This window comes from Lissotriton helveticus, chromosome 12 (genome assembly GCF_964261635.1).
Source record: "Lissotriton helveticus chromosome 12, aLisHel1.1, whole genome shotgun sequence".
Lineage (NCBI taxonomy): Eukaryota > Metazoa > Chordata > Amphibia > Caudata > Salamandridae > Lissotriton > Lissotriton helveticus.
Genome location: NC_136073.1, coordinates 581,930,391 through 581,956,914, shown reverse-complemented (window position 1 = coordinate 581,956,914; position 26,524 = coordinate 581,930,391). Strand labels below are relative to the sequence as shown.

The 26,524-nt window shown below is 44.4% G+C and overlaps 1 protein-coding gene across 4 annotated transcripts in view; it reads left to right on the top strand.

Moving 5' to 3' along the window:
- Nucleotides 1–25,404, top strand: part of ADGRG1 (adhesion G protein-coupled receptor G1) — a 431,161-nt gene extending 405,757 nt beyond the window's left edge. For all 4 annotated transcript variants that reach the window (XM_078670641.1, XM_078670642.1, XM_078670643.1 and 1 more), the window contains 8 exons: nucleotides 6,137–6,253; nucleotides 7,333–7,378; nucleotides 10,510–10,610; nucleotides 11,236–11,366; nucleotides 13,080–13,342; nucleotides 15,227–15,335; nucleotides 15,711–15,979; nucleotides 20,647–25,404. In XM_078670641.1, coding sequence (XP_078526767.1) covers nucleotides 6,137–6,253; nucleotides 7,333–7,378; nucleotides 10,510–10,610; nucleotides 11,236–11,366; nucleotides 13,080–13,342; nucleotides 15,227–15,335; nucleotides 15,711–15,979; nucleotides 20,647–20,765 — 1,155 coding nt within the window. In that variant the 3' untranslated portion in view covers nucleotides 20,766–25,404. The remainder of the gene's footprint in view (nucleotides 1–6,136; nucleotides 6,254–7,332; nucleotides 7,379–10,509; nucleotides 10,611–11,235; nucleotides 11,367–13,079; nucleotides 13,343–15,226; nucleotides 15,336–15,710; nucleotides 15,980–20,646) is intronic.
- Nucleotides 25,405–26,524: the final 1,120 nt, after the last annotated feature.

Here is a 26,524-nt window from a genome sequence, read left to right as displayed (position 1 = left end):
CCTTGGTTCACCCAAAAAAACTAACTTTAATTAACGCAAAGGATTTTTGGCACTATGCTGCAAGTTATGATCAAAAAATAACTGTTGTAAATTTTGCCTTTGCGTTACTAGACCACAAACACACAAAAGCTATATGACAAAGGTCTAGTGTTGAAACCAGTTAGTAGGGTATAGTTCGTAATTTTCTTCACGTAAAAGTAATTTGTGAGAATTGTATAATACAAATGTTTTGTATATGTCTAACATAATTGTTTGTTTATGGTGTTTAATGTAAATTGTGTACATAGCAAATAACCACTTGTGTATGACAAGGCAAGTCCCCAGACAATCACAATAATCCACACAAGTGACGCAACTTGTATATTATAAAAAAATAACTATAACACCCGCGGACTAAATACGGTGGTGTGTAAAAATCTGCCCAAAATTTTAAAAAAGTGGCAGAATCAAAAAGCGACTGGGTTCCCAATTATTTCTTCCCACAGTTTTGTGTCCTACCCAGGGCTAATTAGGGCACGACCCCCCTCTGATCCTTAACACTTCCAAACTCTGCAGCTAGTGGTGAACGGCGGTGGAAAATAAACAAGGAAGTAGTCCCTAAATGAGTAGATAACGCCAAGCAGCAGAACTAAACTGTAGTTGGTCGGTGCTGCTTCCTGCAAAACGGAAGCATAACAGAAGTGACGTTTCGGACCAACAGCCAATGAATGAGCTACATAAAAAGAGCAATGCCAGATTTAACCAATGGCAAGCTAAAAAACAAATATACACGCAATAGGTGGAGTTTCACCACTAATACTGACTACTTGATGCCTCGTAGAGGCAGCGCATGCGCTGCCTATGCGAGACCTAAAATTAGGTATCGACAGAAGGCCTAATTTTGCCTAACTGATGCTCTTTCCCCACACCACAAAAAACGCACAAATGACTGACGGAATGCAGAATAAATAAAATACTCAGCCCCAGTCACAGATCTGGGTTTAATCCATCGTTCTTTTGCTCACCACGCCACCCCAGTTTGGACCCACCCATATGCAAATCCATCTTGACCCTGCTTTTCATGGGAACAGTCCAGCCCAAACTGCCAGGCCAGGTCCTCTCTGGACCAGAAAACAAGCATCCTTACACCAGTTTTGGGATATCACCTCTCATCAGCCAGGCTAGCTTGAATCAAGTGGTGCAGTGAACATGGGACCCACGTCTAGGCATACCCTTCCCACTTATTGTGGCAAAGCAAAAAACACACAACATTCCATCCATCATCTGTTCTCTTTATTTTCCCCACACCACAGCATCTTTTCATTGGTGCAACCTGATGGAGAATATATTTGGGAAAGGCTCTACAGCTCCTTTCACTAGAGGTAAAAATAGTGGTGTTATCATTACTCTGTGGATCGAGCACTCATGCAGAGACTTTTTGTTTGAGAGGGGTTGCTAGACATACAGGCAAGGTATGCCGCACATAAGTGTGTTTGAGATCAGCACTGAAAGATCTGCCTTCGATTATTGTCTCTCCTTTGTGCAACATAAGGCAGTCCAATTTCACCCAAATAACACAGCAAAATTGTATTATCTGAAGAAGCCAAAAGGAATAAGGTTCTCACCCATTGCATCTGAGACTTGTAACTCCCAGACAGCTATGAGAGAAATCAGCCTTACTCCGCAGAGAACTATCATTGGATCACACGGATCAGCATGATAGTGGTCACCCTAAATACATATTTTTGCTATAGCAGAAATCTTTAAATGCCACGATTTTGTATTTTGGTGCTCAAATTCTGATTATTTCCTTTAAATTCACTAGTCTTTCAGATTTCGATGTGATTAGCCACCAGTCCTGTGGTTTGGAAAAACATTAAAGGAGTTAGAAACTGAGAACTTAATCTGGATCGGATTGTGTCAATGTGTCGAAGATAAATATGGTGCCCAAGCCCCCTTTATATATGGTTGAGTCTCACCTCAAGTTGCCAAATAGACAGGACATTCCCTCTGTGATGAAGGCGCTTTGTCACACACTGAAGTCCTTTACCTTGCCAGTCTACACAATATAAAAATAAGTCCTACCATCAACCTCCTGGCTGTGTAGGAAATATTGCCAGAGGTCATGGTGCCTCTTACTAGCACATTCTTTACTTGCAAATGGAAGCAATATTGTATTTAGGTTAGAGTCAGAATCTTCCCAGTGTCCATAATTCAGGTTTTTTTGCCCTATGATTTCCTTGATTGTTCAAGAGAAGATTTTGTCTAGTATGAAGACCAGCTCCTAGATAGGAGATGAAGACTCTGCCTGATAGAATTATTGAAGTTCTATTCCAGCCCATCGTAGACATGATTTAAAGTTTCTTTCATAGAAAGTACCATTTTACTCACCATACCTCTGTCCTTTAAAGTTATGGAGCCATAGGCTTCTTTAGCGATCTGATAGTTCTAATAATGCATCGGTGCATTCAACTCAGAGTCTTCAATATTAAGATAAATCAATAGGTGGATCTTCTACCTTTGTTACAAGTCGTCTTCAGAAGTCCACTTTAGAAAATTCTTGATGTAGTATTATTTGCACTGGATTAAGGACGTTAAGAGTTTCTAGAGAACTTTCTATGGCTCAGCTGACGACTATCACATGGCAAAATCTATCAAAGCGGATATTCTCCAGTTGGATTTTGTCTTGTGCTAAATTTTCAGAAAAAAGGAAAAATGTCTTTATTTGGTCGGGTGCATATTATTCCACAAAGAGTCAAAATGCAATAGCAGCGCTCGGGCTAAGTGGTCTCCTCAAATAGATTTATATGGTGACCATATGAAAACTCATTCAAATATCGAGGAGACTCTTCAGACTTGATTCCAGTGCGTTTTCTCACCCAGAAGAATAATATAAATGACTAAAGTTTATAATCCTAACAATAACTTGTTTCTCAATAGCACTGCCTGCATTTGTTCCGTTTCTAAACGTTCAATATAACAGGTTGATGTTGCTCAATTGAAATTTGTTCTGTCGTTCAAATCCCTTCTCCCATTCTGGATACTATTTGATAGTGATTTGAACCAATTTTTATCAACAAAGGATGTTATAAGGTCAATAGCAAAGTAATGTAGGTGGTAACATTGGTTCACGGCAAATAAATTGTTTCTAGATAAATGTTAAACATCCAAGCACCCTTACTTTCAGAGTTCATCGTGCTCCGATATAAGTTTATCATCGGAGCATAATTTGGTGAAGTGTAATGTGGGAGGTTTTCATCCCAGCAAACCTTGCAACACTAAATTGCTGCAACTCCTCTGGGTTCACTAGATTCGTAAAGCAAAAAAGGGCTTAAAATTCTTCCAGCATCTTTCAGGATAGAAGGAAATATTCTTCCAGATTAGTCCTCAGAAGAGTTCTTATTCTATAGACTCCTCTAACAGACAAATACTTTCCCCCTTCAGATAGAAGTACGTTTCAGCATGTTGATATTGGCGTTGGATACAGGAAGGAACTTAAAGCTCTTAAACTCATTCATACGCCTAAGAGAATAATCAAGTTTTCAAAAGTCATCTAAATCTAGGATAACAAGATGATGATCTAAAATTAGATGGGAGTGAGTTCCAGAATCGAGGGGCCAGAACAGAAAACCTAGAGCCTCCTTGCCTTTTCTTTTTGAAGGGAGGAAAGACCGAAAGGTTGAGATGCGAGGACCTCAAATTGTGATCAGGAGTGTACCTATGGATGCATGAAGTAATAAACTCAGGGCAGGTGCCATGCAAGGATTTAAAGATAATACATCTGATCTTAAAGGCAAAGCACTGTTTCACTGGTAACCAGTGGAGTTTCCTTATCAGGGGAGGAATATATGGCAATTTCTTGGCTGTCTGTAAATCAGTCTGGCCGCCTGATTTTGCACCAGCTGTAGTCTCTTTATCAGGTATTCCGGGAGACCAAAATAAAGCCACTTCACATAGTCAATATGAGAGATGACTAGTGCGAGATTAACCTTGGCAAGGGCTTCGAAGGTGAAAAATCTTCCAATTTTTCTAATCTTCCGAAGCTGGAAGAAACCGGAGGAAACTATGGACCCAACTTGAGGCTTCATATAAAGAGTATTGATAAGAACTCCTAGGCTCTTCAGTGAGGTTGTGGGATGAGGGTGTGTGTCCAGTTCAGTGGACCAAAAGTTGGAATTCTGTGGATTTTGGAACCCTCCAACGAGAACAAGCTCTGTCTTGTCAAGGTTTAATTTCCAATGATTGCTGTTCATCCAGTTGTGGATGAACAGCATTTTTTGGGGAAATTCAGGAATGAGCCAAGTATTATTGATTGTGAAAAGAGGTTGCATATCATCAGCATAGTCAATCAATCAATCAGTGGTTTGTTAAGTGGAAGTACTCACTCACAAGGGTCACAACGTGCTGGGGGAGGGGTGGGTTTCGCAGCTCCTGGTTTAACTCAGTGATTGATCGAAGAGCCAGGTCTTGAGGTTCTTCAAGAACTTGGAGAGTGTTGGTGTCTGTCGGAGGTGGGGAGGCAGGGTGTTCCATGCCCTGGCCGCAAGGAAGGGGAAGGAACAACCTCCTGTTCTGGTATTCTTGATTTGCGGCACTGTCGCAAGTGAGAGCTGGGCTGAGCAGAGGGATATTTAAGTTGTGTGTGGAATGTGAGGCGGTGGTTCATGTAGGCGGGCCAGTGTTGTGGGGGGCTTTGTGGGTGTGGGTGAGAAGCTTGAAGGTGAGTCTCTTCTCGACGAGGAGCCAACGTAGTGTCCGCAGCTGTTGGGTGATGGGCAGTGGCACAGAAGAGTGAGGACTAGTCTAGCGGAGTCGTTATGGAGTTTGCAGGTGAGGTTCTTGTTTATCCATGCGTAGAGTGCATTGCCGTAGTCCAGTCTGCTGCTGATGAGGGCGTGGGCGATGGTCTTCCTGAATTTGAGGGGACTCCAGTTGAAGGTCTTTTTCAGGAGATGGAGGGTGTGGAAACAGGAGGAGGTGACAGCGTTGATTTGGCGGAGTCCTAGATGATTCTGAGGTTGCATGCATGGTTAGTGGGGGAGGATGGGTTACCGAGGGCGGGGGGCTACCAGGTGTTGTTCCAGGCGTTGGGGTGTGGGCCCATGATGAGAACTTCGGTTTTGTCTGTGTTTAGTTAAACGCAGCTGTTCTTCATCTAATTGGTGACTGCTTCCATTCCTTCTTGAAAGTTGTGTTTGGTGATGTTGGGTTTGTTGGATAGGGAGAGGTTGAGTTGGATGTCGTCTGCCTACAACACGATGTTGAGTCCGTGGGACCTGACGATGGGTGCAAGCGGGCCATGTAGATGTTGAACATAGTGGGGCTGATGGAGGATCCTTGGGGGACTCTGTAGGTGGTCGGTGTGGGATCTAAGAGGAAGGGTGGGAGTCTGACCTGCTGAGTTCTGCCGGAGAGGAATGAGCGGATCCAGTTGAGGGCCTTGTCCAGGATTCCTGCGTCGTGGTATCTGCGGGCTAGTGTGAGGTGGGAGACTGTATTGAAGGCTGTGGAGAGGTCCAAGAGGATCAGGGCTACAGTCTCTCCTCTGTCGATGAGGCAGCAGATGTCGTCTGTCACGACAAGAAGGGTGGTTTTGGTGCTGTGATTCTTCCTGTAGCCTGATTGTGAGGAGTCAAGGATGTTGTTTTCTTGTATGAAGGAGGCGAGCTGACTGTTAACGGCTTTCAATTACTTTCGCCGGGTAAGGGAGTAAGGAGTTAGTTAAAGGAGTACACATTTGTTTTCCTCAAGGACTGTACCAGTGGAAAAATATACCAGTTGAAAACATGGGGGAGGGGACGATCCTTGAGGTACACCACAGGTCAATTTGACCTTTGGGGAACTGATTGGGAGAGTTCTTTCAAAAAGGAAACAAACCATTTAAGTGCTGTGCCTTGAATACCTGCGGCCTCCAGAAGTTCATGGTCGACCGTGTCAAAGATCGCGGATAAATCGAGAAGCATTAGTGCCCGTGTTGTGCCTCTGTCAGCTTCTTCTTTCATTTCATCCACCACTGTCAGCACTCATTTCATACAGCATAAATAAAAGTACTGTATCGCACCCACAAATACACTGTGTAGCTCGGTCCTATTTGAAGCAGCAGAGCCCAAGGATGTTCTTCGGTGTCCAGACTTAACACCCTTCTCCTTACTCCTAGGATCAGAACAAAAGTGACCTTCTCAATGACCAGGTTATCGGGGTTAGCGTGGAGAACACTCACGTGGAAAACCTCGAGGAGCCAGTCAACATTACCTTCCGGCACCATCAGTCTCAGGTGGGTAAAGTAGTCCCTCCCCCCTCTGCAAAAATAGCCCCAGCTTCAGCTTTTCTTGCCAAACTCTTTGCCTCTCAGTTTCTTCCTCAACCCTCCTGCAGTTTGTTGTGTCACACAGAGCACAAGGTGGCCGGTTAAACTGCATGCACAGTTGTATATCCCTTGATGCTACCAAGGACAAGAATTACACATAAGCCTTATTCATAAGGACAGTGCCATTTTAATACAGACATTGTTTGGATTATAACCATTGGAGAAGAGGTTTCAAGACCTTGAAAACATAATGTAAATATATCCCACCCATTAGGGTGTTCACAGTTAATCCTAATGCACATAGGAGGCTAGCTGAGTGTTAGTTAATGGATCCCCCTTTTGAAGATTCAAATCACCTCTTGCCAAGGGGCACAGTGGGTCCTAGTTCCACACCATATTTCTTGCTTTAAGGAGCAAACATTCTGGGTATGTGATGGGCTGATTCCATTGACCCCAGCCACTGATGAAGCTTCCCAAGCATTGTCCAAGATTAATCACTTTGTGCTTAGCAAAATCTTTGCCCCCATGGCTACCATTTCCTCTCAGATTTTCGTTTCACATTTCTTTTTCTTTTTCTACTTGTCTCTGCTGCCGTTTACCTCTAATAATCTCAGCCCATCCTCTGTCATTTAATGTATAGTCATATTCCGACCACTGACGTCCTTCATCCTTACCTCGCACACACTCTCATTGCTTTCCCTATCCTTATCACAGCTTTTAACTTTCTCCTTTTGCTCACTTTCACTCCTTTCTCTAGCCTTCTCGTGTAGCAGTCTCTCCGTTCCCTTGCCATAGACACTAATTTGCCTCCCACACCCCCGCTATCTCCATCTTTCATTGCCACAGATTCTACCTCTTTTCTCCCTCTCTGCCTCAATCCAGTCTCTCCTGACCACCAGGAACTTCCTGTTGTATATTCTCTTTTAAATTGTAAGTTTCTACTTAAACCCCTAAATCTGCCATCTTGTCTCCTACTTTGTGTTTTTATTGCCTCTTTTTCTATATTGCCTGGTTTACAAAATGTTTTCCTGTCTCCCTTCCTCCAGAGGTGCCGGGTGCCTCTATGCGTTTTCTGGGACTCAGCCACCCCAGGTACGTACTGCAACTCTTATGGGGGCTCTACAAGACATGGGAGTTGCAGGGTGGTGGGGCCTGCCTACCCGAGAAGTCAATCAAAAGATCTGGGTGGGAAGATGTCTGCTTGCACCACATCCATGGTTCGGAAAGTGATGGTTACCTTTAAGCACACACTTCTAGGAAGCTCAGGTCGACTAAGCTTTAAACCATCCATAGAGAAAATATGCTTCCTCTACTGATCTTTCTAGGATTCTCGAATTTGTTTGGGGTTGGCATTCCCCCAGAAAAGGGGTAGAAGGGTGCTAATGGTGTTTGTTTAAGAAACAGTCTCCAGAGTATAGCACTGTCCCTTTTATTTGGCAAAAAGTTATTTTTAGCTAAAAGCTAGCTTAAAAAAAATGAAGCGCAAATTCAGACTGATATCAATTTATTACAAAAACATATCCGATATTGAAAAAAAATCAATTTCACCTAAAATAATTGATTTAACAAATAAATGTTATTTTACTATTTGAAAATCTAACTCGTGTACATTTCGGCTAGTTGACCCATTTTCTGATTCTCAGCTTGATTTGTAGAATGTTCTTGCTGAGGGATGAAAATGAAGCATTTGCTCAGCCTTCCTTTAAATCATGTCTGGTTGTTTATTTGAGCTGTGGGCATGTACTCGCTGCTTGTGAAAGAGTCCTGCTTCTGGAAACCCTGGAAGTGAAGTCCTCTATGTTCTTGCTTGCTCTGGATTACAAGACAGTGAGTTCAGGATAGGCACAGTGATATAGTGTAATAAGACGTGACAGCATCTTGGTTTCACGCCAGCGAGGTTCCAACCAATTGGCTTTCCTAAACAACTGAACCCATACATACGCAAGCAGCAGTACTCCCACACATGGACAGGGAAAACGTCCTTATTTCAGGCCTTCTAAACTCCTCCTTTACCCATCTTGAAATCATCTGCTATAGAGGAGCGTCCATCATCACTTGGACAGGAACACTGACCACATAACTCCAGATCTGCAGCATCTTCTCAGGCTCATCCTTAAAGCCAGAACTGGCTTATAAACTGGCCTGTGTTATCTGCAAAGTACTACAGCTGGGTCTTCCCAGCTACTTCAATGGCAAACTATCTACCCTCAGAGGCTTGAGGAACACTTGAGAAAAACTAATCTGTGCACCGGCCCTCCCACCCCCCCAAACAAGTGAATGATGAGACCACAGTTCGCCTGCTATGCCCCAAGACTCTGGAACTAACTTCTAAGACACTTTATATGAAGTCCAATTTGTAAGCATTTCACAAAGTCCTAAATACCCATTCTTCTGAATCCACATTCCAATGGGACTTCGCACAAATTAATCCCCCTAGCATGCCACAGTGCCCGTTACAGCTTTTTATTACCTACTTATGTTTTTCACATGCATACTATCTGCTTTGTACAAACTCCATCCGTAAGTGATCATTACTGTCCTTTCATGTTCCTGGAAAATGCCCCGGTGCCCTTGAACCTAGGCCGGTCCTGTATGAATATGCCAGTAAATAATAAATAACTCTCAAAATTATTGACACAAATTAGGATTTCCTGTGTTAATATTTATTATAATTATTGCTATTTAAAAAACACATGCATTTAGTGGCCCCTACTCTGCTGGAAGGGTTAAGCAGTAACATGCATGAGCCCCTGGAGGCAGGGTTGGGCAAAAACACTTGCTTGTGGGTGGTTGGCCCGGTTTTGCTTGCTGCCCTGTAACTGGGGGAACTGGCAGTGGCCTGTTGACCGGTTGATCGCTGCAGCATGAGCCTGGTCATTGGTAAGAGTGGATCAGAGGGAGCCAGGAGCAGCCAATGGAAGAGGATCTTACAGCAGAAACTGGCAGTGGCCTGTTGAATGGCGGCTCGCTGCAGCATGAGCTATGGCCATTGGTAAGAGTGGATCAGAGGGAGGCAGGAGCAGCCAATGGAAGAGGATCTTCCAGCAGGAACTGGCAGTGGCCTGTTAAATGGTGGCTCGTTGCAGCATAAACCATGGTCATTGGTAAGAGTGGATCAGAGGGAGCCAGGAGCAGCCAATGGAAGAGGGTCTTCCAGCAGAAACTGGCAGTGGCATGTTGAATGGCGGTTCGCTGCAGCATGAGCCATGGTCATTGGTTAGAGTGAATCAGAGGGAGGTAGGAGCAGCCAATGGAAGAGGATCTTCCAGCGGGTCCTCTTCCATTGGCATCTCTACAGCCTCCTCCTGGTCTGGGAAAGCTGGCTGGGGTGTGCGTTTTCAGCTTGGTGCAGGAAGGATCTCCTGATCTCCACTGGGAACGTGAGTGGTGCTACCTTTGACTGGCACCTCAGTGAAGACAGTATGTGAACTCCCTAGGGAAGAAGTTGTATGTCCCAGAAGAGCTTTCGGTTTTACAGTGATGAGTTACAACGTGGCGTTTGTTTGAGTGGGGATGTTTTGAGGATGGGGTCACCCTGTTTTAAAGACGTTACTTTTCATACTTTGGTGTGACCACATGTTTTGGAAAAAGCGGTATTTGATGTTTATCTAACTCTACTTAATTCATTGTTACATTATGGTAAACTTGTTAAAAATACTAATGGGAAACACATTTACTTAAGTATTGAAATCATCATTTCAAATTTTTTTTAATAAACATTCAGAGCAATATTTATAGTGACTTTGCTTTCACATAGAAGCACAGAATGCGCCATGAAATAGTAGTGCATTACAATCACTTCCTGAGTCCCATCAGAACCATGACATCAAGGTCAGAGACATTTTTGGTATCCCAAGACTCTTTAGCCAGACTTTGTTTGGGACTTGTTTTTGATTAAATTATTAATTGAATGCACTGCTGGAGTATGTTTGCATTCAATGGAGAGAGCCCCTTACACAGAGCTGCCAAAGTCCCATTCTTCCGCATAGGGATCTCTGTTGTGTAGAAAGTAGCTAAGTCTGGGTGCAGTGGTAGTTTTAAGGAGTGAAATTTGACAGAGGTCAACCTGGGTGCAGTTTTGCTGTATATTAAGGTCATTGCAGAGTGATTTGTTAGGGTCATTGCTACTTTAAGAGTGCTACCCTCTCCAGTGATCTGACAGCACTTCATCTTAATGAACTACTCGACATGGAATTCAATTAAATGTTGTCTTGCCTTCCTAGGTGAAAGCGGAATATGGAACACCTCCGGCTGCCAAACTGTAGCATCGCATAGGGAGACTGAGTGCCGCTGCGACCACCTGACCTATTTTGCAGTGCTAATGGTATGTATCAATGGTATGGGCACCATAAGGTGAGGGCTGATGAAACGGGTTCCCATGCATGCTCCCCAGTGGTGACAAGGCTTGTGTTCTGTTGAGCTAACACTTTGAGATCAGGTCCGCGAACTAGCTTTAGGCTCTGCAAAAACAGCAAATCAACCCTTAAATTGGCATTTGAATAGCAAAAGCAAAAAGTGGCTAAATTCCATGGAAACTCAACTCGCACAAGTCTAAGTCCACAGATAGACACAATATAGAGGGACAGAACATTTGTCATTACCTTCTTAGTCTCTACTTCTCTAGATGAAAATAAAGCCTACAGCTCAGTAGGGTCCTGCCTGTAAAGTCTTATAGTCATTGCCCAGTGTCTGGGCAATTTCCTTCCCCAACTTAGCCTGTGACAAATCCTCTATCTGATGTGACTTGATGATGTTGATGTAAAGAGGAAAAGGAAACTGGTGTTGTGCTCATCTCTTCGTTAGACAAACAGCACCACCATGAGGCAGACATGTCATAAGTGCCGGTGTGGACATTTAATTCACCAGAATCCACTGGCTCAAATTAAGCACTGCTTGTTGCCCCCTTCCCCTGTTTTGAGTAATGTCTCTCTGATTTGTCTCCCCTGCAGCAGATATCCAGCACAGAAATAGACCGCCACCACCAGCGAACTCTAACCATCATCACTTATGCTGGTTGCAGCCTGTCAGCAGTGGCCTCCTTCTTCACTGTGGCCCGCTATCTCTACTCTCACCGTAACAGGTACTATATGGTCATGATTGTTGGGCGGAAGGTTTTCAAGGTGGCAGGGGTACAGGATGCAACAATATCTGATGTGACTCATAATCTGTGAAACCTGCTTCATCGCACGCCCTGCAAGTACCACAGTCATAAAGAATCATGTCAGAAGAAATCCCCTACAATTGGAAATCAAGGGCTTGCCAAGATGGCAAGCCTATGACCAGGAGTCAGCAGAGGAAGCTGTACCAAAGGAGCTTTGGCAGACACAAGGACAAGAAACGATGAAGGACAAGCATTGGAGGACAAAATAAGAGTCAGCATGCTGTGCTGAAAGGGGGAGCAGAAGTACCACCTGTGCCATGCATGTCTAAGAAGTGTAGGAGCTGGAGAATTGCGTGGCAGCAAGGCGGCCTGTACCAGTAGTTCTGAAGCCAGTGCTTAATTTCAAGGGGTGGTTTCCGGTGCTCAACACCGGCACTTAATTGTCAACAACGGTACCTATGACAGTCTGTCACATGGTGGCTCTGTTTTTTTTAAATTCAGAGATGAGCACAACAACTGTTGTTTATTAATTCAGTACATATTAAGAATTACTAATACCGGCTGCCAAAGCAATTCTTTTAACTTTGAGGTCCTGAAATTGTCAGAATTGTCACACTCGTAGGAGTGTGTCTCATTAGTTATGCTGTTACTGTAATTGACAGCTGCATTGGGCAGTGCAAGTGGAAGTGGCCAGCCGGCTAGAGACCTAGCACCTATTTTCTTTTCTTTTTTTCAAATTTAACACTGACCGAAGCACTGCAACACCAACAATAAATACTATTCCAGGTTTTGGAACAGTTAACAAAGACAGAATTAGCAGCGCAGGGCCCACATACCTGCTCTAAAGGAGAGCCCATCTGTAGAGTTTACTCCAGCATAGGGTGGAGGATATTCCACTTGTGGATTTTCCCCTAGTTTTACCACTTTCTCTGGAAATCTAAGTATTTTAATTTTCACCCAAGTCCACATCCGGCCATCAGTCTGATGAAAGCATACTGCCTTCAACAGGTATGATGCTTGCATCATGAGCAGCACCAAGCATGCAGTGGCTGGCGTAATGAACCTTGAGGGGGCCCCCCTGCAAGGTACGTGAAGGGGCCCCCTCTGGACTCAATCTAGAGCCCCCCAGCAGAAGTGCGGTGCTGACGGGGCCCCCTGGAGGGTGAGGGTCCCCCCCGCACCGCGGGGGCTGCAGGGGCCTGTGTTACGCCCCTCCAAGCATGCCGAAACACAGTACTTCCCGCGCAAGTGTACAGAATCAAGTCTACCTGCACCAGGTATGCAGACATTGTGACAGCAGCGGTACGGTTGAGAAAGTACAGAGAGCGAGAAATCATTCCTACTCTGAGGTTATAGGGTTTAATAACAGTGTCCCAGGTAGAACCAGCCGTGACCCGTCCAGGTAAAAGCAGTGGGGTCAGGTTGGGGTGGGTGGAATTCGACAGACGACCACTTAGAAAAATTAATTAATTTTCCCTTGCCGTTGTCTGTCAACCACACCCCCCCCCCACCCCCCCCACCCAGCCACACTGCCCCGCCGCTCTTACCTGCACGTGCCGCGGCTGGATAGAATCTACTTAACCTAGGAGAGTCCTTTTTAGGTCTGCATGTATTTCCAGGCTACTGACGATGTAGTGGAAGAGTCAGGAGCCCAGGGTTCATTCTCTCTTGTTGTTTTTGTCCTCCTTTCAGGAGTAAGCCGTCGGACCGCACCATCCCCATCCACATGAACCTCCTGGCCGCCATCTTGTTTCTGAACCTGAGCTTCATGCTGAGCTGGCCGCTGTCCTCTTTGTGCCTGGAGGCCGCCTGCCAGGCGGGAGCCCTGCTCCTCCACGTCTCCCTGCTCTGGTGCTTTGCCTGGATGGCCATCGAAGGGTTCAACCTCTACAAGAAGGTGGTGCAGGTCTTCACGGACTCCAGCAGCATGATCAGGCTGTGCTGCCTGGGATGGGGTAAGGACCACAAGGCCAGAGAACGAGAGGCGGGCGCTGAGAAGCAGGAGGGAGCTGTAAGGGAAGACGGAGAAGAGATCAGAGAATTGAAATTATGAAAAAGTGGAACGAGAAAGCAGAAATAGGGGGAGAAAAAGAAACGAGAGGAACAAGAGAAAAACAGAGTCAAGAACAAGAGTAGTAAGAGAGGTAATGAAGGGAGAGCAACGGACACAGAGCTGTAATATGATAGGGAATGGATACAGGGAAGGGATATAGTTAAGAGAGAGAACCCAGAGGATGGAATTCAGAGTGGGGAAAGGAGGGACGCAAAGAGAAGAGAGAAATATGAGTGGAAGGATATAGGACAAAGAGGAAAGGCCAGTGAAGGAGCAACAGAGAAAGAGAGAGGCGAGATAGATGAGCGACAGAGTAGTTTTGTTGATTTTAATGTATTAGTATATTGTGCATTGCATCCCTAAATATCTTCCTGCCACTAAAGGACTTTTGGTAATGGTGATGAAGAGGCGGACATGGTTACATTGACCCAGCATTACAATCAAAGGCCTGTCTTGCTGAGGTACAGTGGAATGTGTAAATATGTTGCTTACCCTGATGTTGTTGTGAAAGACAGGGCCCAACTGACACCCCTAGGGTGGGGGCTTGAGTCACGGAGACAGATTCGCAAGCGGTGTGAGTTCAGCTTATCATGGAGTGCATGAACCTGGTGGCCTTACAGAAGTCCAAGGGGAGGCCATTCTAGCCGCTTTTGCACAGGGATTTGGATATTAAGTGGTTTCATTCTGCACTTCCTGGAATCAGTGAGCCAGACTGCAGGCAGAGCAGCGCATGGCGCTGTAAGGAGCTAGAAAATCATTGCGTGGCGTGGTGTGGTTACCGGAGAGGATCGGTAACAGTGATTTCTGAAGGAGGTTCATCTGGTACAAAGAAGACTTCATTACTTCACCTAACTCTGTCAGGTTTAGATCTGAAACCTATGAAATGGCCTAGTTGTGTTGATCACATTGATGGGTACAGTCTGCTTATAGTTGTTTGGAGCTGCCATAGTGTGTCTATCCCTGAAGGAAACGAGCCGGGCCTAGGAGTTTGCTTTGGACACTTTCCACGAGAAGCTCTCTTGCCCCATTCAGTAATCTCACTCTAAAGCCATGAGGCTGTTGGGCACAGCTAGGTACCCATCCTGTTGGCCTGTGGACGAAAAGAGGAAGAAAGAGAAAGGAGATAGTCAGGATAGGCAGGAGAGAGATAAGGGAAAGAGTGAGGAAACACACCAAGAGAAGGGGCGAGGATGTAAATATGAGCTACTGGACAGATATAGGTGGTAAGGGAGATGCCTCTGGTAGCACCTATACCCGCAAAGGAATATGCATGGCTTAGCGAAGTGGAAGATTATATTGAAGTATTTATTTATTTATTTAATGAGTTTTATATAGCGCTGGCTAGACCTGTAGGTATCACATAAATAGGTGCGCCCTTGATAAGGAGAGAGAATTCCAATGACACTTGCACTGGAGTGCATAGCTTGGTTCTGCATTAGAATCAAAAGCTTCACTACTATTGGTGAATCAAAGACTTCTGATGCACATCACTATGCCTAAGACACAGTTTGATGCAGACTTTGACAGACACATATGTTGTCGCAAATAAATTGAGAGTAGATATTTGCTTGCAGAAAAATGGTCCTTGGAAAGAATAGCATTGATTCAAAACATTCATTCTAAACAGAGAAGAGTGACCGGGGATCAAACTGTGTCTTGGCTTTACATTTAAGTTGTACAAATGTAATCTGACATACTCACACTTTTGTGTCGTCTATTTCTTCTCGTTTTGTCCTCCATGACCCATGTTGACCTTACCCAGTACTACCTTCTTCTTTTTCCAAAGGCTTTCCACCAGTCCTGGTGCTTCTCATCTTCATGATAGACCAGGAGATCTATGGGACATACACTATCAAACTGTCCGACTCGGCGGAGGACGACTCCAGTGCCACCATGTAAGAACAGCTCACCTTTTCTACCGCAAGAGCATTAGCTGTAGCTTGTGATTCTGCTTCGGTGTGGGAGGGGGCTATTTGTTGTTTTATGCAGTGATTTGCTTACTAGGACTTGTAATGCAAAAAGGAAAACTAAAAACACTAGATTGCAAAGTGCTGATTGAAGAAAAAAAAATAGAACTGTGGAAGGTGTCTACTAGATTGGTGTGGGCCTACTGCATTTGCCCGCTGCTTCTGTGGACCTGCATATGTGGCAAATGCTTCTTACTTCTCTAGTTGAAAGTTTAAAAACAAGTGTTCCACCTGTAACCTCTTGCAGGCAAAGGGCACACTGTGCACTGTTTCTGATTGACTTCTACTTAACTTCTCCTTCAGGTGTTGGATCACAAACCCCACAGTCCATTATGCGGTAAACCTGGGTTCATTCAGCCTCATCTTCCTGCTGAACACTATGATGCTGGTTGCCATGGTGAGGGTTATCATGAAGCTGAAGGCCAAAAAGATGCAACAGAAGCTGCAGTATGCATGGACACTGGCGGGGCTAAGTTGTACCTTGGGCTTCACCTGGGGCCTTGCCTTCTTCTCCTTTGGTTCAGTCTCTCTGGAAATCATGTACGCCTTTACTGTTGTCAACTCTCTCCAAGGTGAGTGTGTTTCAGACCTTTCTTTCGTAAAGTTGGGCGCTATATGCATGTTACAGTGGGCCGTTAATCAAGTACTATAAAGCTAAATACTGTAAGTCCTCACATACATCATGTACTACTGTGCATACACAGAGGTCTGAATTATAATCCATTATAATAGGCATGCTAACTGCGAATTCTTGTGATAGCATTGTATTCCATCATTATCCATCTTAATGGACTATTACCAAAGAGAACCAACCGAAGGCAAATCTGTCTTGGTCCCACCTAGTAAGGTGGAAGAATGGGTGCATGAGTGATAGAGTTTTAATGTAATGACAAATTTATTCCCTAAACCAATCAACGGCTTAATAGGCACTTTCATTTAGAAGCCGGACCTGTTTACATTGCCAATGCTTCTTAATAGGATGGCCCTTCCAACACCATTTAAGACAGAATATTGTTTCTGGAAGCAGAGGCACGCAGACACCATTCTAGCCAGAATATTGTTTCTGGAAACAGAGGCATTTGGGCACCATTCAAGCCAGAATATTCTTTCTGGAAGTACAGGCGGACAGACACCATTCAAACCAGAATATTGTTTCTGGAAGCAGAGGCACACGGACACCATTCTAGCCAGAATATTGTTTCTGGAAACAGAGGCATATGGGCACCATTCAAGCCAGAATATTCTTTCTGGAAGTACAGGCGGACAGACACCATTCAAACCAGAATATTGTTTCTGGAAGCAGAGGCACACGGACACCATTCTAGCCAGAATATTGTTTCTGGAAACAGAGGCATATGGGCACCATTCAAGCCAGAATATTCTTTCTGGAAGTACAGGCCGACAGACACCATTCAAACCAGAATATTGTTTCTGGAAGCAGAGGCACACGGACACCATTCTAGCCAGAATATTGTGTCTGGAAGCAGAGGTGGGCGGACACCATTCAAACCAGAATATTGTTTCTGGAAGCAGAGGCACATGGACACCGTTCTACCCAGAATATTGTTCCTGGAAGCAGAGGCGCACAGCCACCATTACACCATTATTGTTTCTGGAAGCATAGGCATGCGGACACCACTCAAGCCAGAATATTGTTTTTGGAAGCAGAGGCGCACAGACACCATTCAAGCCAGAATAATGTTTCTGGAAGCAGAGGCGCTCGGATACCATTCAAGCTAGAATATTGTTTGTGGAAGCAGAGGCATGCGGACACCATTCAAGCCAGAATATTGTTTCTGGAAGCAGAGGCACGCGGACACCATTTAAGCCAGAATATTGGAAGCAGAGTCATGCGAACATCATTTCACCAGAATATTGTTTCTGGGAGCAGAGGCATGTGGACAACATTCAAGCCAAAATATTGTTTCTGGAAGCAGAGGCAGGCAGGCAGGCAGACAAGATTCAAGCCAGAATATTGTTTCTGGAAGCAGAGGCAGGCAACATTCAAGCCAGAATATTGTTTCTGGAAATAGAGGCAGCAGACAACATTCAAGCCAGAATATTGTTTCTGGAAGCAGAGGCAGGCAACATTCAAGCCAGAATATTGTTTCTGGAAATAGAGGCAGCAGACAACATTCAAGCCAGAATATTGTTTTTGGAAACAGAGGCAGGCAACATTCAAGCCAGAATATTGTTTCTGGGAGCAGAGGGGTACGGACACCATTCAAGCCAGAATATTGTTTCTGGAAGCAGAGGCTCTGAACACCATTCAAGCTAGAATATTGTTTCTCGAAGCAGAGGCGCACGGCCACAATTCCAGCCCGACTATTGTTTCTGGAAGAAGAGGCGGGCAGACACCATTCAACCAGAATATTTTTTCTGGAAGCAGAGGGGTGTGGACACCATTCAAGCCAGAATATTGTTTCTGGAAGCAGAGCACATGGACCCCATTCAAGCCAGCATATTGTTTCTGGGAGCAGAGGCAGGCAAACATCATTCAAGCCAGAATATTATTTCTGGAAGCAGAGCACATGGACCCCATTCAAGCCAGCATATTGTTTCTGGAAGCAGAGGCGGGCAAACAACATTCAAGCCAGAATAATATTTCTGGAAGAAGAGGCGCATAGACATCTTTCAAACCAGAATATTGTCTCTAGAAGCAGAGGTGTGCAGGTTCTGCTGTCTGAAACACAGTGGTTTCCCACCTCCGAATGAGTTGGGAGATTCGAGTGTTGGGTGAATGCGGCATCTACTGGAGAATTGCGCATGCTCTCGTAGAGCTTGACTTTTGGACCTATTTTAACAACTCCGAGAAATCCAGATATTCTATAGCAAAATATATACACTGTAGCCTAGGAAATATACACTATGTTTTATAATAAACATGTTGCATAATGATATATTTGTATGTGTATATATCGTGCACTGGAAAACTCAAAGCATAGTGAGGTTTACCATACATTAAGTACTGGCTCTTACATACATGATTCTAAAATTATCACGATTTACAGTCCTACTGGCAAACTCATTTTGTTGAGGATTTTAGGGCTTAGTGGTTGCTTAGGTATACAAATAGGTTAGCAGCCAGTGAGGCAGCAGGGCTGTACCATCCGGTATACTATAGAGCGGCAGATCAAACAAAATCTGTAAGGGGAATTAAGAGTGGAAATATTTTTTTTAAGTATATGTGTATCCAAATACTTTATTTTTAAAGAAGTTTACTGATCAAACCTCACAGTTCAGACTCTACACATCATCCTTTTCACTCCTCTTCCCCTAACCCTGGGGAAAACGCAATGGGCCCACAAGTAATGTTTGACCTATGTCCCACAAAATCTTCTGTCCTGCAAGATGGTGCAGTGCATTTAAAGATTTTCCATGTAGCAAGTAATTTATACATTTCAGAGCGTAGCATAAACATTGTATTATTAGTATACATTTTGCACTTTGCAGCAGGTAACATTTTTAATATTATTGTAGATTTCTGCCTAAGAGTGTATACATTTAACTGTTGTGAATACCTCTTAATATATATTAGCACCTACAGTGTGCATCTCAGTATAAAATATGTAGTCTATAGAACAGTGTGTAGTGTGCCTACTTCAATCTGCACAATATGTATTTCATTATGCACTTCTATGCCTACCATATGCATCTCCATGCAGCAGAAATAGTATTCAGGTCGTGTTTGGGATGATTTGATGAATTTGTTTTGCAAACATAACAAATAAATTTAATCATAAGAACAAATACAAACAAGTCTGTAAAATGCAGCTACTCAAAATTCAAAGGTTGATGATAACTTCCCAGCTCTCACTGCGTGATGGAAAACGTGTATCGAAGGATCCTTTAAAGTTGGGGATACGTAGATTGACAGGCCCACGTTGTTTAAAATGTACAGCTCCCAGAAATAGGGTACTATAGATCCTTAGTTATTTAAAATATCATCAGTGTCAATTGTGATTTTATATGTAATGACAGAGATGTCATCAATGATGTCATGTGTGATGCCATCTGTGACATCATTTAAACTCACGAACAATGCATTAGGTTTTTAGTTTGTGGATTGTAATAACACTCCTTCAACTGCAGTTGTTGGAGGAATATATAATATTCTTACCGGTTTAATTTTTCATGTGCCATACCATTTATCTTTTGTTACTCACTTCTCTCCTCCTACTCTGTTTTATTCCCCTGTTTTCTCTCCTTGTATGTCTGCCAATCATTTCTATCCGTTCCCTCCCTTACTTCCACTTTCTTCCCTTCCTCCATCATATTGCTGCCGCGCCCCTTTATCCCCCCTCATTCTTTCTGTCCTCCCTCTCACCCACTACCATGCATTGCCTCTTCTCCCCATTCAGAACTTGTGAATGTTTCCCTCTTTACTATGTTGTTTGGGATCTCATTCATGCTCTATTTTTGAGTCTCTGATGGCTTCCAAAACTGGGAAGAATTATGTAGCCTTTTCTGCTTCCTATGGGGATCATGTCATTGGAGATCAGATCTTTTGTGCATCTTTAAACTTTAAAAGATAAGCCTGGTGGAAAGTCCTCCTTCGTACAATTTCTTTCTTTGTGTCTAGGGCAGGGGATGAGCAGGTATGATTTATTTTCTATGAGACCCAGATAATATTGTTGACAGACGCGGTCTCATCCAACTTTGGGGTGTTCTGTACCAGCCTTGTTGACTCCCTAGTATGCGATTGCTGACCCATCTTTGGACATCAGATGCCTCTGTTTGAGATTTTCCCTGACCCTATTCTTTATCATGCCACTGTCAATGCTTGCTGTACAGAAGGTGAAAAACCCCTCTAGCCATGCTTTGTGGAGTTGGTATGGGCGGTCGGCCAGGTTTAGTGTGACCCATCTTAGCTGGGCGGTTCTGCTTGTGATTTTTATTATTGTTTCTTGTTCCAGTGCCTTTCCAGGTTTTACATTTTTTCAATTTTCAAACGTATTACATTGCCACTGGTGCATCTGGGGAGGGGCAATTGAAAGTCTTTAGTTGCATATTTCAGTTTCTCCATAACTCCTGTCTTAGAACGTATTATCTTTTCTCTATTAATCTTCTTTGCTTCCTTCAGCTCCTGTATCTACTATGTCTCTCTTTTCTGTCTGTATCTTTCATCTCTGTTCTTCCTCTTATCTTTCTCTGATCCCGGCCAGCTACTGTCTTCTTTGTGTCAGTAGTCCTTCTTACTCCTAATATTATATTCTTTCTCCCTTTCCTCCGTCTGCAGGTTGCTTCATCTTCGTGTGGTATCGAGTGATGCGGCGCCAGGCCCAGCGTTCAGAGTCCTCACAGGTCACCACCGATAGCATCAGACCACAGTCTAGTATCCGCTTGACAGAAGAGTGAGATCTTCACCCTCATCTGGTGTTATTAGGACGATCTCAGTTGAAAGGGCTTGATCTTGCATCCCCTGGAACCAAGAGTGGACGCGACTACAATTCTGCTCATAATTTGGAATGTCAAGAGAAGAGCTAGTTTTCACTGAGCTATGGCAAATTGGAGTTTCAGTCGAGGCACGAGACTGAGCTTCCGGCAACGTCTAGAAGCTGCTGGGTGGCAAAAACAAGAACCAACTGTTTCCAAAGATGGACACCCTGCTTCATCCACAGCTGCCATCTCATGAACAACCTGCTCTGCACATAGACAACATCTCATCAACCAACCTCTTTCAGAGCTAGCATCTCATGAACTTCCTGCTACTACCTGGACTGCCATTTCATGAAGATCCAGCTCTATCCAAAGCGGACATCTCAACGAACGCTTGCTTCAGCCAGAGTCAACATCTCATTGACAACCTGCTCCACACTGAGCCAACATCTCATGGACAATATGCTACACCCAGGAATGTATTCTCATGGGAACTATGATCCACACTGTGCTGGCAATCATGGCACACCCTGGGCCTCCCAGAGGTAATATCTGATCGACACCCTGCTCCATGCAGAGCTAACACTTCATGGAGAGAATCTTCCCACCGAAAGCTGGCATCTCGTCTGCAATTCAAAAGCACAGCTAGAGTTTGAATTTCCTGAATGCCTTGCTTCATGGAGAGCGGGCCTCTCAAAGATACCTTGTTCCACCCAAAGCTGGAATTTCTTGGTCACCCTTCTTAACTCAGAACTGGCTCCTCGTGACCCTCTGCTACATCAGAGGAGACCCATGAGGACCCTTCTCCGCCGAGAACTGGTATTTGACTTACTTCTTGTTTCCACAGTGCTCCAGCCAGAACCGATATCTCACAAACCTGCTGAGTGCTCTTCTCCGGGGAATACTGCTTCATGCAGAGGGGACATAACATAGATCTCTACTACATTCAGAGTGGTTTATCTCATGAATCCTACCCAATGCAGAATGGACATCTCGAGGTCTCCTTTCTCCACCTCTAGATGGACATCTTGTTTCATCCAGAGCTTGTATCTTATGGACACCTTGTCTCACTCTTTGCTCTTCTATAAGGGGTGGTCCTAAATGGGCACTCTGTTCCATATATAAACACACTACCGCCCCCAGCAAGGGCCACGCATGGGCACCGTGCACCACAGGGAGCAGGCAGTGCACCAACACTGCTCCACCCAGAGCCATCATTCCATGGCTTACATGATGCACAAAGTAGAATCTCATGGGAATCCTATTGACACCGGGATCCACCTAAACCGGAGATCTAAGGAATGCCCCACCTATATACCAGCAGGGAATACCACTGGAACCAACTAATTTTAACTTGGTCTAAATAGTCCTGGATATGGCCTGTCTTGACAAGACAGAGTTTCTAAGCACACTAAATAAAAGGTGTTACTATAACCCAATTTAAATTTACTCAATATAATAACCCATGGAAGGATGAGTCAGACTTCCTGGAGTCAGACTTCCTGGACTCAAATTCATGTCTTGGAGATCACTGCTTGTTTAGCAATGAGCATTCAGCTCACTGAGCCATACTTTTTTGGTAAAGTTTCAATCACAAACCTACTGAAGATCAAGTTGTGAGATCGCTCTCAGATTATCCAGTCTCTTTCACGTGTCTCAGCTACAAGAAGTCACACACCCTCACTGGATGAGGGTTCAAGTATCTCTCAGTTTATTTTTATTTTTATTTATTTTTGTTACCATGTGAACCGCCGCGATGGTTGAAGGCGATACTAGTTCCCACGCTCCTTATGGAGGCTGGAAAGCAGAAATTCAGACCAGCGCTGACAACAGACCAATGCAGTGCTTGTCACTGAAGCTCCATGGAGGGGCAGACCACAGCTAGGCAACACAAGGACTACTTCCTCCTCCAGGGCACAACTACCCTTGAGTCATCTGCTTCCTCCGCCTCACTCTAGAGAACACTGGATCTCATCCCACTATTAGCAATGCTTCTATCAGTCGAGCACAGATCAGCGACCAACGGGAAGTCCTCCTGTCATGCTCTGAAAGAGCATTTGGTTCCTTGGCTACAAGAGCAGTGGCCAACAATTGCAGGCTCAAGTCCTGCTGATATGCTTCAGTCACAGTTAATAGGGTTTTACACTGTCTGGCAAGACTGCCCCTCTTCTCCACAGATGCACAATGGTACATGTAGTCCCAAACCGTCTTTACGCACATGTGGTTGCTTGCCTAGTGCTTGGTAACCCTTGACTCGATTCATACTTTTAGTATTCTTTAGAAGAGGGGGGGGGGTCAATGCGTTGCTGCTGTATTATTCACGGGTAAGTGCCAGCACAAGTCCCAGGTACTAACCATTTGCTCCAGAAAGCACATCTAAAGCTCCCCTAATGAGCAGACACCTGCTGTCAATCAAAATGGGCGGAGCCGCATACCAGCTGTTGCTATGGTTAAAGATCTTGATCCATTACAGTCCTTTGCATTCCTACTAGTGATCTTCACAGAACAGAGCCAATACTAAATTGTTCTGTCAGCTTACCTTCTGCACAGGCAACATGACAACGTTTTACCAACCGGAAGCCAGGCCTGAATCCTACCCAGTCCTGGATTGCTACACCTCAAGCAGTAAGCTTCTGTAACCCAGACTTTATAACAAGATGTCCATCCAATTACAGAAAATAGTTTGTGGCTATACTGCATTTATTTACTAGCAATACTATTCTGCGGAGTACAGGCACTTGCTTAGTAAGCCCGAACAGGTACACAAAATTACCAAACCTTTGAAAATACACAGCATAAACTGACCAGGTTTCCTGTAGGGAAATGCTTGGGCAGCTGAGACAATAATAACCCAGGCATACTGCAAGGCCTAACATTGGAATGGGAAAATACTCCCATTTCGTCCCTCATTTCACTGCCAAGGGTTAAAGAAAATAATAAGCTAGATTGGAAACATTTGCTTGTTTCCTGGGGAGGGGTTGGGGGGGAGGTGGGCAGAATGGAGCAAAGTAAATGGGAAGAGATGATACACCACAAATGTTCTCATCTACCGGCTTATGAACCTGGGCATGGACTTTGGTTTATAAATCGCAGGTTCATCCAATGGCCTGGATTGAAATGTAGTTGCAGGCCAAGTACAAGGCCAATGCAAGATTCCAGTGTCAGGAGGCACCCCCCGGCCCACGCCCATAACTGTGACGTCACCGACATTGATAAACCTATGATTATTGGCAGCTATCTTGTGACTTAGCTTGTTACATCCTCCTTGTTGGCCGAATCCTCTTATACTTCTGGCCCCCTTGTCAAAATCTGGGTCTATTCATTTGGGCGTGCCTCAAGGGCTAATATTTACGGCTGCCCCACAGACCGCCTCTGACTTTCCTTAGTTAAGAAAAGTGCAAATTCAGGGATCAAGGTTACGAGGGGGGTATATTCGCAGAAGAGCCCAAGTGTGAGTAGAATGCATGCTGAGCTGCTGAAGGAGTGGGTTGGGTGCCTCTTTTTCCCTGCTTCCAGCTACATCCCTAGGGTTGATACAATTGCTGGGTAAAGTAAAGTCCACATTTGTAAAGCGCACAATCACCCGTAAGGGTCTCTAGGCGCTGGGGGCCGTCGGGAAGATTAAGCGAGCTATTGCCCAGAGTCACATGGTGCTGGGCTAACCTGCCGCCGGAGCCGGGGATCGAACCGTGGTCCCCAGATTCCAGCGTCAGTCGCCCTGGCCGCGGCGCCACACCTCTTCCCCGCGGCGCCACACCTCTTCGGTGGCAACACTTTTGCCAAAAGAAATGAACTCTTTGAAAAGTCACCATTTGACGGTACGATATATGGTTACAGCAATAAGTCTCTACAACTTGGAAAACGGCTTAGTGCACTACCACTACATGTCCTTTCGCAAAGAAGCCTGATGGCAGAGATAATGGATAGAACCGAGCCCGCCTGCCCTCCCCTACAATCCTCTGTTGACCTAATCATGAACCCTACTCACATACATGTTAGCACTGTTAGGCACTGCAGCGCCTATAACCAGGAGTCCTGGCGCTCTCATCAAAAAGCAGAGCACCCTAGGGCTCGGGGCACCAATGTCTCCATAACTATACCTTCTCTGTGTTCCGTACTTCAATGTCTCTTATTCTGTTTCCCTGTAATGTACATTGGTGCAAGCGTAAGAGATATGCATAGCATTCTATTGGGCTATCGATGAGGGTGTCCAGAGGGCTGTAATCCTTGTAGTTGCTGCACAAAAGCACAAGTGATTTTTCCATTCCAAACTGCCTAAGAATGTGCTTTGGGCTAGCCTCAAAAAGTCTGAGAAGACTTTAAACATGCAGCACAATAGTGTCCTTAAAGTCACAGCACATGATTACTCTTGCAAGAGAGTGATGGCCATTTGCAAACCAGACATTATCCATACTGCCTAACAGGACTGTAGGTACACCAGCTTGCATGTTAACTTCTTTTTAAATATATATATTATGTTGTATATATTATGAGAGAATAGTATTAAGTGTATATTTTGAGGTGTATATTGTGATGTACATATTCTTGAGCCGTGATCATTTGCATATGGCTAGAAAGCTCTACTGTATAGCGGATAATAAAGTGCAGTCTCTCTAAAGACCATGACTACATCTTCATTTAATTTCAGTTTTATTACAATTTGTACATAAGCGAAAGCTCCTCCAAGACAAGCCAAATCATATTCTGCCACAGTTATATTAGACAAATCAGCAGCACCAAACTTCATCTACTCTTTAGCGACACCTCTGCAACAAAGGCTTGGAATTGTCTTTATTCAAAGGCCTTCCACATGGATACATTAATACACTGTAACAATAGTCTAGGCAATAGTAAGCATTCAAGAGCCTAGCACTTTATCAATCTTATGAAGGCAACCTTGGTTTAAATACAAATGCATCTTCATGGCCATAAACAAATCCATACACCAATATCCCAGCATACAACTGCCAAACCTACATTATATAAAATTATATAGTTTATCAGGGCTGCATCATTCCAAATCCCCATCATCAGAACCTTGGCATTGAGATACACCAGGATCCTCAAAACGTTGGTAAATTGTACTCCTACATTATTTCAGAATTCCTGGTTCTCAGGACACTGGTACATTATACTTAAAGGGCAGCAGCCTGTCCACAGCCTCCCTCAAGTCATCTATTGTTCTTTCTAACCTTTGTAATTGTGTACACGTGTAATACAGCCTGTAATAAAATATTTAACTGCACCACTCTGAACCTTATCCTAAAGAAACTGCCTAGGTTGGGATTGAGATTTTTCCAGTTTGTCTCACTAAGTGGGTCCCAATCCCTCTTTTATTCTTTAAATAAATTTAGAAAAATGACCCAGTGTGTCTGAGAAATTGATAATGAGTGTTCTATGTATTAGGGACACTGCTATCTTTGCCAAAGATTTGGTCAAAACTCTATTCTCTATAGTGGTACAGACTTAGGGCCCGATTTTGAGTTTGGCGATGAGACTGCCGCGGAGGTCAGAGTTCTCCACCAAGCAGCTGGCCTCACCACCTGTCACATTAGGAGTTTCCCACTAGGCTGGTGGTTTCACAGCGGCAGTGACATGACAGCGTAATGTTTCACTGCTCTGTTGCTTCACTGAATGGACATTCTCACCCCAGAACATGAATGAGTCAGTCGGGCATCATTTAAAAAATATATATATTTTGCAGTTGGGTATAGTGCGAACCCGACCGAAAGCATTGC